A 21334-nucleotide genomic window follows, 5' to 3' on the forward strand; every position below is an offset into this window, starting at 1 on the left:
AGCTGTCAAGCAGCCAATACATTGAAATATTTTTATTCTTTTACACTTCATTTGTCTTGATTGGACTCTCATAATGAGGGTTTGGCACCCAGGGCAGCATATTTAATTAATGTTTAGTTTTTGTGGTTTTGAACATAGCTCCTCCCCTTTCTAGTTGTTCACACCCCTTCCCATTGACCCCACCCATTCAGCTATCTCCTGCAGCCCCCCTTTGATTTGAAGTCACCAGCCGCCACTGCTTACCATCAGGTCTCACAGAACATAAGTCAGTTATTTGTTCTGGTCTGAACACAGGGCTGCCATCATTTCAATTGCACAAAGCGGGTCATTTCTATGGGCATACGAGATTTTGCAGTGCAAACCATACCCCACTATGTGCAAAGGACTTTATTTCATCTTTTTGCCAAGATAAAAACTTAATCTTTGTGAAATCTGAGTTATTTATGTTGTTTCTTACAATATTAAGGTGTTCCAGCTACAAAATGAATATTGTATGCAAGTGTTAGTAGAAACTTTTGTAATTTTTCATGTTTTCACACCGTCACACGAGACACATGTGCCCGATAGGGACTGTCCTGCATAAAGAAGGATAGGTGGTAACTTTACCCGGAAAAGGATAGCAAGATTTACCTCTTCAGCAATGGTTCGCCCTGGGGATAAATATGTTGTCTTCCGCATTTTAAAACCTTTAGCAAATTGGTTGTGAACAGCAATCAGATTGCAATCGTTCATGCATAAATATGTATTTTCTGTAACTGCGATATCTGAAACTGTTTAATGATCTGCCCCCTGGACTTTGTGTCAGAAAATCTCATATTTTGTTACGAACAGTCACAGAGGCAGAACAAGATACTGAAGTAACCTCAGCAATGCCACAGGATTTCAGGGACCATTTGTTAGGAATTCAATAATTTGGCATCTTCTTCACAGTGTCTCCTGTGACCTACAGATACTTACTTTTTTGTCTTTGGTTCCTTGTCCAGGTCCGGCTCACACTAGCACTAACAATATTTGTGTGTGCCTCTGGTCTGGTGCAGTAATTTGTGTGGCCACGTAGGCGAGGCACTAACTGTAGCTCAGCTCTGTTACAAGTTGTAACTATTTTACATCTGCTTTCAGCAGCAAGGCGTGTCCAGAGCTCATCTGACAGTAATATGTGGGGGTGGGAAGCAATGATTTCATGAATGGAGCATTTGCCAGACTAAGCAGCGGTAACTGGAGCCGTTCCGTGACCTCAGTGGGAAGCGTGAGCTAAAGTGGGACACACAAGAGCCAAAAGTAGCTGTGGAACTTTGATCCCAATGACATCTGTGGAGGATGCCTTGCTGGTGCCCGTCTGAAACGAGAGCGGTGTGCAGGATTTCTCAGGAAACAGGGTGTCAAGTTCATTAATACTATTCAAGTGCTGCCGGTGTGCCTTACCTGGCTGATCTGTGACCGGCTGCTCCCTGTCACCATGATCGCGGTGTGTATTCCATTCGTGGGGCAACAAGTGCACGGGGAATCCCAGAAAAAGCACACGGTAAGATGTGCTAAATATTGTTAAAATCTAGTTTATCATCCCGATGGACTGCAGCACCTCAAGTTATCTATAGCTTAGTACAAATGTAATGTATATAGAGTCTGGTTACTATAAAACGTGTACGAGTCCGCTGCAGTGCTAGCAATAGTGTCTGAAACACTTGCCGTGATCATGACAGTCACACTGGCTTGGTAGAGCGCAAAGACAGATAAACTAGTTACAGTTTACTTTAGCCCATTGCGTCTTCTGTCTGTCGCTACCAGCCAGCTACTAACTTTACAGGTTGTTATGCTCAGCATATTTTAATTACTTTAACAAAACATGTCTCACTGTAAGAGTGCACCGTCTGCAGTTAAGGTCAGCCATGATTTACCAGATCATGCAAATGACAGTGTGACAGGCATTTTCAAAAACTGTTTCTGAGACATACCTCTCAACTGTACAGATTTTCACAGAATGTCCATATTTTAGCCTCATATTCTTGATCTATTTTTCATAAACTTGTGTGTGTGTTTTTTTTTGGCAGATTAGTTGCAAATCATTAAAAACTGATAAATAATAACAGAGATTTGAGTTTCAGACTTAATACCTTTCAGAAAATTCATGCTAATGCAAAACCTGATATTCTATCAACTTTCTAAGTTTGTAAGAGCAATATTTAAAAATTGTCCTTATTTTTGGGCCTTTGTCCCACTTTTATTTTTGGCTTTGTCCAGATTTGTTGCTCTAAGAGGTTGAGGTATGTTTCTGACCGCAGCAATTTGACGTTTTAATCTGCAGGAGCCGTTTGCACTTAAACAGCTTTGCACATATAAAGGGAGACTTTTAAAAGTAAGCAGCAGGGATTCAGGAAGCGGACCAATACTCGGTTTGATGTTGGCTTGGCAGAATGGCAGAGCCAACAACTCCTATTGCTGCTGCAGTCTTGATTTAATATACCCGCATTAAGTGAAAAACACAAAATATGGAATAATGTAACAATTTAATTCACAAGCCAAGTTTTAAAACGCTACATGCTGTCTGGATAGGTGAGACTGTCAAAATGAAATGTGACCATATTGCCAGGACTTTATAAGAATATGTTGTGAAAATGACTGCACTGAATAATAACAATAATAATAATAATTTAAAACCTAGAAGACTCACTGTAGCAACAATGGTTTATTGCAGCAGCTGAGAATACCTAAAGTTTCAATGTACTGTCCACTCTTCCATAACTTAAGAAAGGAAATACTAAATGTCCAAGGACGAAAGAAAACATTCCCAGGGACATAGCCATAAATTTATATTTTATAGGTAAATATTTTAGTGCCCACCCCTGTCCACATTAACATTTAAGAATGTGTGCATGTCTCCAGAGATGATGTCCTTTAATTTGCACTGTTTTCCACTAATAATACATACACTTATAAGAAAGTCTATTTGTATTCCCATGGCATGACAAGTACAGATGTGTGCTTATGCTATACACATTAATTTAGACTTTTCTAAATGTTTTGGAATCTGTGAGCCATGTAGTTTCAGAAAAACTTAGAAATATTCATATTTAGTAGCCATGTATATGGGGAATGTCAAAATGCTTTTCACTACTGGAGGTCACAGCTGGCAAGGCGATCCCCTTTCACAGAACTGAATATAAACACAGTAGAAACGCTACACAGAAGAGCCAACATTTGTGGGTATATAAACTGATACCCTGCAGGTAAAGACAGGTTTGAAATAATTTAACATTTATCTGATGAGGAAGCCCATATTTTTTTAAATAACCCTTTACTTTCTAAAGCCATGCACAATTCTATAGAACCCAAGTCTGATCTACAGACTAATAAATGAAAGCCATATAATGAACTTTATTAATTATTAAATAAACATAGTTAGGTGTGCTTACTTTTTTTACAATTATGTATACTTCTCAACTTCTTAACACAAGAAATCTGGACAAAGCATGACATAATGGGGGGACAAAAATAGGGATATATTTTAAATATTGCATTTATAAACTTAAAAAGTTATTGGAATAACGGAATTTGTCTTAGCATGTATTTTCAGGAAGGATATGAAATCTGAAATTCAAATTTGTGTCATTATTTAGTGACTTCAGTCCTCAGATCACCCCACTGATTTGTCAGAAAACCAAACATTGTTTGAGGAACAGTCCAAAAATATGAGGCAAAAATCTGGAAATTCTGCGAAAATCTAGACAGTTGAGAGGTTTGCAATGGTATCATTCAGACTCTATGTTAAACTGAAGTCTCATCTGAATGTTCTGGTGGTATTGTTGAAATATTCCCATGGAAGTTGTTCAGAAAAGAGCATAGGTGTTTTTCAACATTTACACCCTCATGACAAAACAATATACTAGCACTTTAACACAATAAAATATGCAGATTACATCATGTACTTAATTTGTTAAATCATACCAGATTATTATATGAATCAGTTTTCTTTCCTGTTTCAATGGCCCCTTTATTTAGAACTTCTCTTTTAAAGAACTAAAAAAACAAAACTTTATATATATTCATAGATTGTTCCTAGGCTAATGACCCAGGGGGCCTTTCTAAGCCTAGTCTAGTTTTCCTGTAAGAATAATGATGTCCTGTATCCAAGTAGGACATTGAGGGCTAAGTGTTTATAAGTTACCTCTGTCTATGGGACATGGGTGCTAGGCCTGGTATAAATGCCTGGTATAAATTTCCTATTCCCCATCCACTGATCTAGGTTGTGCTTAAACTGGGTAACAGATAAACTCAGATTCACGTGTTTGGGAAGCCTGTTCCACAGGAGGGGCAGTCTCTGGAACACATATCTGTCTCTCCAGTCTGTTCTGTTTAAATTGCAGACAAAATGCAGGTCCTTACCCCTTGTATTTATGGCACTGTTTGACTTATGAACATGCAGGGGATTCATAAGTGTGGGGTTTGTGGATACCTTGTAAGCCAGGCATAGATCACCCCTCAGCAGTCTATAGGAGACTGAGTAGAGGGAAATGACTTTAAGGTGTTCTGTATAAGGCAGGTTTGTTATGCTTTGTATTCTTTTTGCAAGAAACCTTTGAGGTCACTCTAGTTTCAACATATGCCTGGTCGAATATGTACTGAAGGGAGCATTGTACTCTATGATTGGTCTGACAAGAGCAGAGTACAGTGGGATAATGACCTCTTTAGACCTAGATGCCATGTCCTTACTTATAAGTTGTGCAACACAAATGGATTTCCTCACCACTGTGGCCACATCATGGTTGAAGGTAAGCGTACTGTCTATGTGCGTACCCAGATCACTGACCACTGGGTTGACTCTTAGGGGTGCATTATCAACATGATAATTAGCCGGGATGGTTGACTTCCCAAAGAGTCCTATCAGTGAGCTAGCTGGCTATCCAGTGGGTAATAAAAGGGTTTATACCTGAATTGGTGAGCTTGTTTATAATGCCTGAGAGATGTATTATATAAAACGCCTTGTCCAGGTCGAGGTAAGCTGTGTACACAGTCTTACCTTCTTCCAGTGCTTTGGCGGCCCTCTCAAAAAAAGTCCGCAAGATTTAATAGGCATGAACTTCCTTTAACAAAGCCAAACTGTGATGGGTCCAGCATTTGCAGGTTACCTATGCCCTCATTTATCATTTCCATGATGATTCTTTCCATGGTTTTACATATATGGCTGGTCAGACTTATGGGCCTGTAGTCACCTAGATCAGTGGTTTGATCTCCTTTGTGGCAGGGGAATGACTGTAGCCATCTTCCAGTCTTTGAGCACAAAATCTGACTGTAGGAACCATCTGAAAAGTGATTCAAGTGGACCACAGAGGACATGTTTCATGCTATTTATTAAGCATCCCAGGATGTTATTGGAGCCTATTGATGCAGTGTTTTTGGCCTTGAAAAGTGCATTGATGACCTGTTCCCTAGTAATGTTTGGGGGGGATTGTGGTATGCAGTATTTCCTTTGGACTATCGGAGGGGAGCAGGGAGAAATTTGAGTTGAACCTGTCAGCCAAATGGGTGGCAATGGCCTCCAGATCAGTGTGAGTGATGCCATTTACAGTAAGTTCTGCGAGAAGAAGGGGCACTTTTAGAGGGCTCCACAATAGTTGTGCATCAGGGCGTGTATCAGAAAGAGTCACCAAGGCTGTGGTTTAATAATAAATGATGGAATTTAATAATATGGTTTTTAATATTATTGTATAGAACTGCTCCTTATAGTGAGGAGTGTATAGCTTAGATGAGTTCATTTATTGGACATATTTAGTATTTATTTGTATAGTAATGTATTACATGGTTTAAAGGTTTTAATTCAAATAAGTATTTTTTATAATGTAATTGGTTTTGTTGATTGAATTATTGATAATCAGTTTTGTATATAAGGGAAGGTTTACTGAGTGTTATTTGTCTGAAGAAGTTGGAGCAGAGACCCCTTCAAAACCGCTCACAATAAACTTGGTGTTTTTATGCTTGTTGTTTTACTGAGTTACATTTTTCCGATTACGCTTGCATTTAAGTTTTTTGTTTTTCAAGGTATTTATTTAGTTGGTTGGTCGTAAGTTCTGTGCATTGTTGCACATTTCACCTAAAGGTACAGACATAGCTATAGAAAGCTGTATGGTTGTCCTTTGCCTGAGAAGCTATTTTTTCTTCAGATTTAGCCTTTGAAGTATTAATTATCCCTCTTAGCTGCCTGTTTAGATTGGTGTGGGGGCTTTTAGTATGCATGGGTTTGTTCCTCCTAATAATATGAACGGGCACAGTTCACTCAATATAACTATCAATATAGCTGTACAGAGATTTTGTAAATAGGTCAGCATATACTATGGGGTTCACTGGGTTTGGGGGTGCTTGGAAGATAGCCAAGGTGTTGCTTCCTAGAGAGGGGTTAGCCTTGGAATAGTTCCTAAAGGTTTTTGGTTTCACTGGATCCCAGATTTAATTTTTATTTCAAGTAATACTGCCTTATAGTCAGATCTGACAAGTGAAGACATTACATTGGGTGAGGAAAATGGCCTGCCCCATGTTCATGAGTACAAGGTCAAGAATGTTTGTACTCCTGGTAGGAGAATGGACTAACTGTTCCAGGATATTCGTATTAGCAAATTTTAGGAATCACTGGGCTTGTGCATTAGAAGTGTTATAAGATTCCCAGTCTATAGAGAGGTACTTGATATCCCTAATGAATATCATATTATGTTGAATGGTGAGGGACTCTAGTACATTGAGATAGGTAGTGTGGGTTTCCTGAGACATGGAGGGGGACATATATGTTGCAAGGATATGACACGAGACCCTGTTTATGGTGAGTTGCACATGCATGGTTTCCAGTGGGTGATACACTTGAACTAGTCTGGATATGATGCTGGTTTTAATATAGACTGAGAACCCTCCACCTTTAGTTTCCTTCTGTGCATTGGATGGTCAAAGGTGTGAAAGGCATTATAACATTGCATTGCTGAGGTACTCTCAGCAGCCTTAAACCATGTCTCAGTTACTATATAGATATCTACACTCTCCAGGGAGAGCATGACTTGCAGGGAGTGGAGTTTCTTGATAAGACTTTTAGCATCGAGCAGTACCCCCTTCAGATATTTCTTCATAGGTTGACCATTCCCAGTAATCAAAGGCAGATAAATAATAATAATCTCATAATCTGAAGCCATTCTTCAATCCAGTTGACCCTGCTGCAGACACATACCCAAGCCCCAAAGAGCAACAACATTCAGGATCCTTAACACATGACACTTAAACCCAGATGGAAACCCTTACCCCCATGATCCTTCCTCCCAGTCTAGTTTGTAAATCCATTAGGCATTCATACGAAGAGTTGGTAACAATCTTGTTATGGTAGTAGTGGGTCAACTGCATAGATGCTAACAGTAGAGTAGCATTTCATCACATTCAGGAGACTGTTATTCTTTTTTCAAAATGTACAATTTTTATTTTCCATAAAAAAATACTCAGTGACAGAAATTAATCAAAACAGGAGATGAAGCCATGTAAGATGCAATAACAGGAACTGAAAACTAGGTGTGATACAAATCTTATGTTGCAATGTTTCTTTTGTAGCTATAAATCAACAATAGTGTCCCACAAACAAATCATTTACTTAAATTAACAGGCAATATAATACAGTATTTATTGTCAATCTACTTGTGGCTTGCTTTAAGTTTTTTTGTTCATGTATAGGTTTATAAATTCATAAGTCCTTACTAGGCTATTGATCTGTGATTATGTTAAAAAGCCTAGCCCTGCATTCCCATGGTAATATTACCCCTTATATTTTGAAATGTGAATCTCTGTAGTTGATCTGCATAAGTATGAATCACCAAAGATGGACATATGAGTATATGTTGGGTACTTACATGTTTCCCCTATCCATGAGGACCATTGGTTCTAAACCAGGAATGAATATATGGTTACCTGCCCATTCATTCAAGTTATGTTTGAACAGAGCAAGATAAATGCTTTGCTTTGTGTGGAGGGGAAGCTGGCTCCATAAAAGAGGTATTCTCTGTGATAACACACCTATCCCTTCAGCATGTCCTGTTAGTCTTGAAAAATAGATAGGTGTTCCTTGAGTAGGTGTTTCTGATTCCATTGGACTTATGAATGTGTCAAAATAGATCTGACAGAACATGATCTGTTGAGGCTCTGTACAAGAAGCAGAGGTCACCTCTCAGTAACTTGTACAACACTGAGAAGATAAACTAGGTTTTGAGGTGGTCTGCATACTTTTTTTATGATTTAGGCACTTGATTATTTTTAGTGAGGAAGCATTGCAGTCATTTCCGATGTGACAAGAGTTTGGACAGGTACATACCCAAAAAGGCATTATACTCAATGATCAGCCCAATGAGTGTTGAATACAGAGGAACAATTATGTCCCTAGATTTGGATGCCTTACCCTTCTACATAAGCTATGCACTGATAAAGAACTTCCTTGCAATAGTGGACAAATGGTGATCAAATGACAGTACACCGTCATCATAGGTTCTCAGATCTCTAACTACAGGATTAGTTTTCTTGTCAACATGATAGTTACAAAAGGAGTCATGCTGGCTGAAGGATACAATTATACATTTCTTGATATTTAGTTTCAGTTCTAGTTTTGGCACCAGCTATTTGTTTGAGACACATCTTCCAATGATCAGTGTGTCCTCTATGGAGTCTGAGTTTATGATGGCACCAAGTTTGCTATCAGCTTGGTAAGCCACAATCCCTTAACATTAGCTTTGCTCTCTGAGAAGTGAATGCCAAAGATACTGAACCTTGGGGTACTCCACTAGTGACAGGTTTTCTAGAGAATGTGGAGATGCTAATTCTTGCTTCCTGTGCTACATTTCTGAGCCAGTTTGCTATCCGGTCAACTAAATGGGGGTTAACATTTAGCTGGAAGAGTTTACCTGAGTGTGGGATGGTGTCAAACACATTTTCAAGGTCCAGATGGGTAGTGTGCACTGATTTGCTCTCAAATGTTGCCTCACTGACTGCCATACTAGTAATGTTATTTATTTGGCCTAGTGCAAGGAATGTTGTTCATTCTACATTGGAAAGACAAATTGTAAACTAAAGGATAGAATATTACAACACGTCAGCTATATGCACAGGTAATATTCATAATGCCTTATACTAAATTGTGAAATATAACACTGACCATACATTTAGTTTTATGGTGTCGCAAATTATTAAAATGTCTATAAGAGGGGAAGACCTAACTAATCTAATAGAATATAATGAGACTAAGTGGATTATTGAATTAGGTAGGGATAGAATCCCAGGTATGAATGGTGTCATTCCCATTAAACTCACTCTGAAAAGAAGGAGGGTTCAGTACTACGTTTTGATTGGATAGTGTATATTTTAAAAGTTGCCTTAGGTGTTTTGTATGTTGCCTGAAGAAGGTTTTTTTAACCTGAAAGCACTTATACACTGTTTTACCTGTTTTATTAAACTTCAATTTTATTATCAGTGTGGTGGTCCTGTCATTCTTGTTGTTTCTGAGGAGGATAAGGGGAAGGTCTAAGGTAAGGTTTATGGATGTGGTGAGAGAGGACATGCAGGTGGTTGGTGTGATAGAGCAAGATGCAGAGGACAAAAAGAAATGGAAACAGGTGATCCCACTGTGGGACCCCTAATGGGAACAGCTAAAAGAAGAAGAAGAGGAGTTTTTATGGTGGTACTTAGTCAAATCGAGTATACAATGACAAGTCATTAAAATTCAAAAATGTGCACGGTGATTGGTCAAGCCCAACCAGTGTGTCCATTGTAAGTCAAACATCTGCCAATAGAAAAAAGTCCAGTCACCTGGACTTTCTTCTGTTAATATATGCCAAAGCTTTACAGTTTTCTTGAGGTAAGAAGTCGAGAGGTAGGTATGGAGGGCAGAATACAAGGAAAATTAGGTACATTATATAAAACTAAAGAAACATACCTGATTTTCCCTGTTTTTCTGCCATCTCTCATACCTCTAAACTGTCCAAATTTCACAGTTTCTTTCTTTTTTTTAATAAAAAAAAACCAAACAAACAAAAAAGAAGCAAATAAGATCTTCTCATATCCGTTGCTTGCTTTCCAAAGCACTGATATACTGCATAAGCATGGGAACGCACAAACCCATATGCATGAGCAGTACATCAACAAAGCCGCAGGATATGGAAGTAACGTGGAAGAACAGCACTGCTCTGTTATACAAACACCTCATTTAAGAAAAATAAGTAATGTCATTGTATAAAAGCAACAACCAACTCCTGGATGTGATATATTGAAGATTTACCCATAGTTGCCTTTGTTTAATCATTCGGGCTTTGCCTTTGTGATTAAACCACACCAACTGTGGGTAAATCTTCAATATACCATATCCAGTCATTGGTTATTCCTGTACTGGTAGTAGTATGGTTACTCACAATAGAGCAGTTCTGAGAATGAACACAAGGCTGCACAAACACAGACTACTGATAATAGTAGATAAATACAAATAAATAAAGTCAAATGAGCTAACTGCCCAATAGCACAGTTCAAGGGTCTTCAAGTAATCTGGGGCATAGAAATGGCTTAATTTTTTTTTTGCATTCACTAGAGTTTAAACCAAAACAATTTTGACTCAGATTCGAATAAATGCATATATACACTAGAAGAGGGTACTAAATGAGGGCTGATAAATTTAATTTGCAGGAAGGGTCTACATATTAGAATACTGCTGATTTTAAAATAAATGTGGAAAGAAAGGTAAAACTTCTATGTAGTGCACTGTTCACTAAGTGGGCAGGAAGGTAAGAAGATAGGTAACTTGAACTTTGGCAGTCTAAGGGGATGAATCTCCCAATTTGTTTGACTAGTTCCCCACAGTATAAACAGATGAGATGAGACTGGGAGGAGTTTCCCAAGACAATGTATACTAAGGGAAGTTCAAGAGTAATACTAGTTGGCTGGTTAGGCTGTCAGTATTAATTATGTATTTATGGAATACAGCGGAAGGGGAAAAGAACTTAACAATCTTATCCAACTGGCACTTTTCTGCTGACTGACAGTAGCATTGAAATAGAAGAGGGAGAATATTGGTAGTCAGATTACCATAAGGGTTGGAAAACAGGCACGCCGGCTTTTAAAATTTCACCGACCTCCAAAAGAAATTTAAAAAGACGGAGTCGCAGAGATGAAATCAGACACAAAACAGTCCTACAGGCCTACTAGCTGCAGTTAAAGAACAAAATAATGCACTTTTTTTACAAAATGCATTTGACAGAATATTAGAATAAAGCAAGTGCTATATAACTGTTTACTTTTCTGGTGTAGAAATATGTCTCAGATCAACTTATTTTAGTTTAAAAATATTACAGTGATATATCGAATTGAAGAACAAAGGACAGGAGAAAGCAATCCAATCAGGAAAATAGATCTGTAGCAAACCAGATGGAACCAGACTGTAATAGACCAGGCCATAATCTTACTTAGGCTGTGTACACTGCTGAAGCCTACTAGCCAGTTTGACTAAATCTTTTAGCCAAAGGACAAAATAATGCACTTAAAGAAAAATCCAACAGAAGTATAATGATCCAGTCTTAAGAAACTGAGACTTAAATAATAGAGCAGGGATAATGACAGTTGAGCACCACAATAGATAATGTGTCTTTAAAATGTCATTATGTTATTTATTGTGTTAGTTACCAGTAAAACACATTCATTTTTAGTCTAAGGAGATTGCTTTGAAAAAGAGTATATGTGAATTCCTGTTTTATACTTTGGAGAGAGATTTTTATACTTTGTACTTTTCCATATTTGAGAAATAAACTAACTAAACATTGTATTGGGGCCCATTTCTCTTTTACTGTTAAGACATTCCCCATCTGAGCTAAGGTTTCCTCTGGTAACTTTTCTGGAGATTACTGAAGTGATGTAGTCTGAACAGTAGAGGTCTGGTGTATGCACTGCATTCAGTATACTAAGAACATGAACAGAGGTATCACTAAATCTGCCAGTATCATTAAATAACCATTATCTGTGACTGGGATTTACGCTTGGCCAGTGGCTATGATGGATACATGGACTGCATACCTCTCAACCTCTTAGTTCAAACAATCTGGACAAAGACTAAAATAATGGGGGAACAAAGGCCCAAGAATGGGGACAGATTTTAAATATTGCTCTTACAAACTGACAGAGTTCCTAGAATAACAGAATTTATGTTAGCACACATTTTTTAGAGGGATATGAAGTCTGAAACTCAGATGTATGCCATTTTTTGTGACTTAAATTCTCAGTGATTTTTTTCTAGAAAACCACACATTTTGTGAGGAACAGACTAAAAATATGAAGCAAAAATCTGAACATTCTGGACAGTTGAGATGTATGGCAGTAAAAAGTATGTGGTTATTATTTCACAAAACAATATTCAATCACAGTTTTTTTACATTGTCAAGTCATTATTTTGTAATCTACAGTTGTTTTAAATCTCAGCTTTATAATTTGTTTACTATGAATAAGTAAGGTTTAGCACAATTTGCTGATCATAGAAGTGGTAGAATCCTCTTATTTTATTTCCTGTACCAGATGATATTGCAGAGATGTTTCATAGTGTCATAGGTTAGTACTAAGCTAACTGCCCTTGTGAGCCATTGCAAGCCTAGCCAATTATCCCTTGTGAGACTCAAACCCTGCATCTTGTATCTGTAAGGCAAACACCTTAACCATTAGGCCAATGTTAGCACCATTAGATAGTCATACTCTTGATTGTCTTATATGTCTACTCATGTCTCTGCCACTAAGTATCTTATTGTACTAGTGTGTATGACATACTATGTTTGAACTGTTTGCAGAATCTTTTTTTTTTATAAAATTAACTGCAGCTATAATATTGTTTCTTTTAATTGTGCTACGTATATTTTCTTAGTCCCCTTGGACCTCATTGTTACCATCCTGACCTCCAGTACCCAACGTCCATGCTGGGACTACAAGCTACTCTCCAACCCTCCACCCCCAGACTTGCCTAGCTTTTGTTGGGGCCCGCTGTGGATCCCAAGGGTGTCCTGGGGGCTAGGCTCCACTTTTATGCTTCCATTGGGGTGTGGGGATTCTTTTTTTTTTAATTAATAACCTACTCACATCCCCCATGCCTGTTGATTACATCCAGTGGCAACTCCCCTCTTTGGACCATGCCACCCATCCCTTTCCTGCTGCTCTGTTAGTTGCCAAAGCTGCTAACTGAACCCAAGTCTGCTGGGCAGTAGTCAGTGCTTTACCCTCCTATGCCACCAGAGTGGCTTGTATTAAGTATTTCTTATGCTGCAAGTGCTTTATACTTTCTTGGTGTCCATAGCATATGGACTATGGGTAGTCAGACAAATGTGGTCATCAAACAAGTAATTACTGATAAATGCATTTGTGTACTTTACTGTGGGAGACTAAGGGTCAGCTCTAGAGATGCTAGCAACATCAGCATGTAGTCTTATCCAGGAGGCATTTTTTATGTTTTTATTTTTTTTAATGTTTGTTAAATTTTATTTTCCATATATAAAAATATACAGTACTTTAAAATATTATTTAAAAAATGGCATAAAATGATTTATGTATGTTATCAAACAACCAACAATGTTAAATATTAAATAAAGTAAAAATAGCCTTAAATACATGCAGTGGATTTCCAAAGTGAGTGAAAGTTAAAGTGTGTCAAAGTTAACATTATAACTTATTTTTTGGCGATTCAGACAACAGACTGATAGTTGTTGTACTTTGCCTTTGAGTTGTACGGTCAGCTGTCTGACAGTTTTTTTCCCTTTTATCTTCCTTGGTGGCATTACCAGAAAACACTCTACATCTTTCTTGGGACTCCAAACAACTTGTGGCCATCTGTGTTTCTGAAGCGTGACACAAAGCACTATTTTGTGTCTCTGTTCTGGTGACATAATTTTACATTGTAACTAGAAACCAGGTGGCATCAAAGATCATTTGTAACAGACTAACACAATGCAAGTAACAGTTGTTATGCAGCAAGGAGGTGTGTCCTGCATATGTGTAACACAAGAACACTTCACAACCATAATTCTTGAAAGGCTTTGGGACTGCAAGTCTTTAAAAATGATCTAACAGCTGTGCGGTAAACCTTAGAGTGAAAATGCTGAACACTTCTTTTTTTTATCATTGGGTGCATATAGGACATAGGATAAAGAGTAGTGACAGCATTTGGATGGAATTCCCTCGATTTATCTTTAGAAATGTTTCATTCAGCTTCTGTAAGAAGGCATAAATAATAATTTTCCATGTAGGAACGACACTTGGTCTATTCTACATTTGATTTTTGTAGTATCCCAGCACCCTCCTCTGACACATAACATATATGTTAGATTACTGACTATTGTTTAAGAGTTTTTTTATTATTGTAGTTAGCTTTGCTACCAAAAGATGTTGGCTTCCGCTACTTGGTATCTGTCCAGTATGACTCCTGTAATTTAACAAATTCACAGAGTAAAACCAGGGAGCATCTATAATGGAGCATTCATAACTTGGCGGAAGTCTCATATAAAATGGTTAGCAAGCTATTATCTTTGGTCCATCAAATGTAGAAAGTAAGAACATAAGATATCTTGTATTCACCAAATAAGTCAAGGGGAAAAAAAACACAAAACAGAAAAATGTTTCGTGTCCATGCATGTGTGCAGTGCATACAAACTGAAAATGAAGCGCGATGACTATCATCTAGTCCATGCAGAAGTTTTATAAAAGCTCTCCCTACACATAGGTTCATAGGTGTGTATGAGGCTAATGGCCCTGGAGCCTTTACAAGCCTAGCCCATAGGATTACCCTGGCATAGTGCCACCCGACCTTAGTTCCCTGTGCCTCTGTCGAGTAGAGCCACTGGAGTGATCCCAGGGTGAACTTTCTATTTCCCATCCACTCATCAAGATTTCTCTTGAAGAGGACCAGTCAGGTGGTCTGCTTGACATGTACGGGAACATGTTGACTAAGTCTGTGTATAACGCTCACGCACATACATTTGAGGGATGCAAAGGAAATAAATGGCATGGTAGCACAATGAATAAGGAGAAATGTTTCTGGTGAAAAGTGAATTTGCTACAGACTGAGGTTTTAATTGTGGTGGTATACTTTTATGGGGTATCTCAGATGGCTCTGTTAAATGATGCCTGATCAAGGGAAAGGCCTGTGTGCTTCTACACATCCCTACCTCCCCGACTCAACTGTATAGTGTAGTATACTGTACGATAATGTAAAAGCATGAGCTTCTCCAGCCTCCTTCTCCAGCAATTGTCCACCCACAGGAAGGTGTCACTAATGTGGGGGCCTACCCTCCTCCCTCCAGTATAGGTGAGCTGATGTAGGCTGCCTAGATCTATCCTCCCCCACCCAGCCCTTCCAGTGCCCATTCCACTGGTCAAATATGAGTCACCTAGGCCATAGTCAGGTCTTCTTCCCACTGTGCCAGAGGGCCAAGACTAGAATATATGTTATATTCAGAAACATGTAATCCCCAATGTCCTTGTGGCTCAAATCATGTCTGAAAATGATCTAAGAGGTCTACTCTTCCAGTTTATTTACTTCCTAAATAAATAAATGTTTTCTTCAGTTACACAGATACTCAGCTGTAGCTACAATATATGCTTGTCTGTAGAAGAAAACCCTCCCCCCATGGACTGTCCAAGACTATTTAGTTAAACATCTTTATAGCTTCAATCACATTCATTGTACCTGTCAGTATAACCTTATTCCAATCTTCACAATTGTGGATTATTTTTTTTATCAAGGGCTTAGCCAAGCATACTCCAAGCATGGGACAGCACACTATTTATTTATTGGACTCTGACTGTATCAGTTATGTATTGTTTTTCCTGAAGTTGAAGAATGTTGTATTTTTTTAATTGCAAGACAAACTATTTAGTGGAACTAGCAGAACTGGAAGGGTATTCCCTTTATATACTGTACATGCATTGTTAAAGTAGGGATAGAGGTATGCTACATTTTAGGAAGCTGTTTTGCAAAAGGTGGCATATATATATATATATATATATATATATATATATATATATATATATATTCTTGGGTAGGAGTCTATCAGCATGGCACATCTTCACTTCCTTGCAAAAGCACTCCAAATCTGTCAGATTGCGAGGGCATCTCTTGTGCACAGCCCTCTTCAGGTCACCCCACAGATGTTCTATTGGATTTAGGTCTGGGCTCTGGCTGCGCCATTCCAAAACTTTAATTGTCTTCTGGTGAATTAATTCTTTTATTGATATGGATGTATGCTTGGGGTCATTGTCTTGTTAAAAGGTGAAATTCCTCTTCATCTTCATCTTTCTAGCAGATGCCTGAAGGTTTTGGGTCAGAAGTGACTGGTAATTGGAACTGTTCATAATTCCCTCCACCTTGACTAAAGCCTCAGTTCCAGCTGAAGAAAAGCAAACTCAAAGCATGAAACTGCCAAAACCATGCTTCACCATGGAGATGGTGTTCTTTTGGTGATGCGAAGTGTTGTTTTTGCGCCAAACGTACCTTTTGGAATTGTGGCCAAAAAGTTCAACCTTGGTCTCATCAGACCATAACACATTTTCCCCATGCTTTTGAGAGACTTCATGTATTGTTTTGCAAATTTTAGCTGGGCCTGGATGTTTTTCTGTGTAAGAAAATGCTTCCATCTTGCAACCCTACCCCATAGTCTAGACATATGGCAAATATGGGAGATTGTTGTCACATGTAGTACACAACCAGTACTTGCCAGAAATTCCTGCAGCTCCTTCACTGTTGCTGTAGTTCTCTTGGCAGCTTCCTTGACCAGTTTTTGTCTTGTCTTTTCATCAATTTTGGAGGGACATCCAATTCTTTGCAACATCACTGTTGTCCCATGTTTTCTCCACGTTTTGATGACTGTCTTCACTGTGTTCCATGGTATATCCAGTGTTGTGGAAATTTTTTTGCAGCATTTTCCTGACTGATACCTTTCAATAATGAGATCCCTTTGATGCATTGTAAGCTCTCTGCGAACCATGGCTTTTGTTGTAGCAGGCAACTGAAAATCCTACTAGGACAGCTGAACTTTATTTGGGGTTAATCAGAGTCTCTTTAATTGATGGCAGGTGTGTACCAAAAAAGACTGAATGCTGTAATTAAATCAAAAGGTGCTTCAACAAAGTATTAGTTTAAGGGTGTGAACACACAACAAAGTATTAGTTTAACGGTGTGCACACTTATGCAACCAGTGTATTGTACATTTTTTATTTCTCCCCCTAACAGATTTGTTTGCATTTCAATTGAATTGTACAGGCTATAGGTCACATAAAAGGTGGGAAAAGTTTTGAAATTATTTATTGTGGTCTCGTTTTTTTAATATCACAAAAACCTGGCATTTTAATAGGGGTGTGTAAAATTTTTCTATCCACTGTATGTGGAGTGCTTATAGTAGGATACCAGTAGCATAAGCAAATGTGCAATAGTGTATACCTGGCTAACTTCTCTCTCAATCAAATGTGCTTGCTGTCTGAAGGAAAGCTTTCCTCAAGGTATAAAAAACACCAGAACTAATAATAAGAAAGGCGTATGATTGCCCCAAATAGTTGAAAATCATTGTATAAATGTCATAGAAACAATGTTTTTTTCTTTTTAATCTAGAATGGCATTTACCCTAGACCATTCAAGCACTACTGCTAAACATTCCGTAGTCTGGCTCATATCCAATCCAGCATTTATGTAAAACTGAGTGCAAACAGAATACCTTTAATCTTTTATTTTAATTTGTTGTAAAACATGTTTTATTATTTTTATATGTATTTGTGTTAATATTTTGAAGCCTTGTCTATGTAGTGGAAATTTTATGTTCGCTGCTCTACTGATATTTAATGCAGTCAAGTTAGACACAAGCTGCCATTAGTATAAGTATGTTGTTATACATCACATTATAACATGAACACACTTCTTAGTGCTAACTGCTGATGTTGGCAGCGATTCATGAGAATATCAGGTGCTACTTCAGAAGCCTTCATTATGCATATGGTAACCACCAGTGGCTTTTCCACATGGTAGATGCTGTATAATTTGTAATTAACCCCTGGTGACATAAAGGAATTCCTCACAATGTGGAATATGGAAGGTGTAGCTATTACATGTAGTAGCAGCTGTAAAAAAACTACCATTGTATAGTCTAGCTAGCAGAATATAGCCTTCACTACCCTGGATAGTGCTATCTCTTAGGACCCTCTCCACAGGATCACTTAGTTCTACATTGTACAACCAAGCAGTTCCTGAACAGTGTGTAAGCAGCTTGTAGTGGGGTAGGGAGTGTCATACAAGGGAGCCGTGTAGTTTAACTGCTTTATAAATGTGGGATTCCCCAATAATGTTCTCAGTTTAGGATTTTAGATAGGATAGAATGTGCGGCAGCTGTCATACACTGTGCCAGCACATGATGGTGCATGCTGCTACTCTGGATGTCTCGTCCAGTGTCTGTAGACCTTTGATCTTATTTGCAAGTCACTAATGTTCTGTAGGATCTGGCTGTACTCATCATTCCCCTGCTACTATTGGAGTATACCAGGCCCATACGTTATATCTCCTACCTCCTTTATGAGTCATGTGGGGCACTCATGTAATTTTGCAGAAGGAGATTTTTGGATTGTTGGTCATATCAGCAGCACCTGATTGGCCACAGTCTACTTGACTGGGCTGAATGAATGGGAGTTCAGCAATACTTTACTCTTACCTACATTGTAGTTCAGTCCCTAACACAGGAACTGTTTGCAAAGTTCCCACCTCTCATCTTGCAGTCCCATCCCAATAATATTTTATCTGTCATCATTCCCACAGTAGCAGGCATGTCCCAAGTGTATCTGGACTTCTGGCACCTCCCACGCAGCAGCCTTTTCCTGGCTTACATATATTATGTAAATCCCCATGTAGAATTCCCATTCCTTTTACACATACATTATATACACCCCTCATGTCACCGTCCCATCCCACCACAAATACAGTATGCAGATCCCCTAGTGTAGTAGTCCCATCCCTGGCAAGCATACAGTATATACATCCCCTCATGTGTTAAGTCCCACCTCTGGCATGAATACATTATGTATATCCCCTCATGTATCAGTTTCATCACTTACACATGCATTATGTACATTCTCTCATGTAGTAGCCCCATCCCTGGTATGCATACATTACATGCACCTCCTCATGTAGGAGTCCTGTCCCTGGCATGCATACATTACAGAGCCCCTTATGTAGAGGTTTCATCACTCACACATACATTATATAAATCCATCATGTAGTGGTCCAAACCTTGTCACACATACATTATTATGTATCCCTCATGCAGCAGTCCCATCCCTGTCACACATACATTATTATACATCAGTCATGTAGCAGTCCCAACCCTGTCACACGTGCATTATTATATATCCTCATGTAGCAGTCCCATCCCTGGCATGCATACATTATAGACATTCCCTGATGTAGCAGTCCAAACCATGTTACATATACATTGTTATGCGTCTCTCATGTAGCAGTCCAAACCCTGTCACCCACTCATTATAATACATCCTCATGTAGCAGTCCCATCCCTGTCTACATTATGTACATCCCTCATGTAGCAGTCCCATCCCTGTCTAAATTATGTACATCCCTCATGTAGTAGTCCCATCCCTCACACACACACACATTATATACATCCTTCAAGCCACAACCCCATCACTGACACATACACTGTAGCAGTCCCATCCTTGTCTACATTATGTGCATCCTCATATAGCAGTCCCTTCTGTGTCTACATTATATACATCTCTCATGTAGCAGTCCCATCCCTGTCAACATTATATATATCCCTCATGTAGCAGTCCCATCCCTGTCTACATTATGTACATCCATCATGTAGCAGTTCTATCCCTGTCTACATTATATACATCCCTCATGTAGCAGTCCTATCCTTGTCTACATTATATATATTCCTCATGTAGCAGTCTCGTCCCTGTCTACATTATATACATCCTCATGTAATAATCTCATCTTTGTCTACATTATGTACATACCGCATGGAATAGTCCCACCCCTCACACACACACATTATATACATCCTTCATGCCACGACCCAATCACTGACACATACACTGTAGCAGTCCAATCACTGTCTACATTACATACATCCTCATGTAGCAGTCCCATCCCTGCCTACACTGTATACATCCCTCGTGTAGCAGTCTTATCCCTGTCTACATTATATACATCCTTATGTAGCAGTCCCATCCCTGTCTACATTATATATATATCCCTCATGTAGCAGTCCCATCCCTGTCTACATTATGTAAATCCCTCATGTAGCAGTCCCAGCCCTGTCTACATTATATAAATCCCTCATGTAGCAGTCCCATCCCTGTCTACAGTATATACATCCTCATGTAGCAGTCTCATCCGTGTCTACATTATATACATACCTCATCTAGCAGTCCCATTCCTGTCTACATTATATACATCCCTCATGTAGCAGTCCCATCCCTGTCTACATTATGTACATCCCTCATGTAGCAGTCTCGTCCCTGTCTACATTATGTACATCCCTCATGTAGCAGTGTCATCTGCATCTATGTTATATATATCCCTCATGTAGCAGTCCCATCCCTGTCTACATTATATATAGCCCCCATGTAGCAATCCCATCCCTGTCTATATTATATAAAGCCCTCATGTAGCAGTTCCATCCCTGTCTACATTATATACATTCCTCATGTTGCAGTCTCATCCCTGTCTACATTATATACATCCCTCATGTAGCAGTCCCATCCCTGTCTACATTATATATAGCCCTCATGTAGCAGTCCCATCCCTGTCTACATTATATACATCCCTCATGTAGCAGTCCATCCCTGTCCACATTATGTACATCCCTCATGTAGCAGTCCCATTTGTATCTACATTATATATATATCCCTCATGTAGCAGTCTCGTCCCTGTCTACATTATATACATCCCTCATGTAGCGGTCCCATCCATGTCTGCATTATATACATCCCTCATGTAGCAGTCCCATCCATATCTACATTTTATATATATATATATATATATATATATATATATATATATGTGTATACATATATATATATATATATATATATATACATATATATATATATACATATATATATATATATATATATATATATATATATACATACATATATATATATATATATATATCCCTCATGTAGCAGTCTCATCACTGTCTACGTTATATACATCCCTCATGTAGCAGTCTCGACCCTGTCTACATTATATACATCCCTCATACAGCAGTCCCATCCCTGTCTACATTATGTACATCCCTCATGTAGTAGTCTCATC

At 38.6% G+C, this 21334-nt stretch overlaps 1 protein-coding gene across 1 annotated transcript in view; it reads left to right on the top strand.

The window, feature by feature from the left end:
• Positions 1-1144: 1144 nt before the first annotated feature.
• SNX22 (sorting nexin 22) overlaps positions 1145-21334 on the top strand; it is a 355160-nt gene continuing 334970 nt past the window's right edge. The window contains exon 1 of the mRNA XM_044077484.1: positions 1145-1522. Within this exon, the coding sequence (XP_043933419.1) occupies positions 1457-1522 (66 nt within the window). The 5' untranslated portion in view covers positions 1145-1456. The remainder of the gene's footprint in view (positions 1523-21334) is intronic.

Source organism: Protopterus annectens, chromosome 7.part0, assembly GCF_019279795.1.
Source record: "Protopterus annectens isolate FY-2018-M chromosome 7.part0, PAN1.0, whole genome shotgun sequence".
Lineage (NCBI taxonomy): Eukaryota > Metazoa > Chordata > Ceratodontiformes > Protopteridae > Protopterus > Protopterus annectens.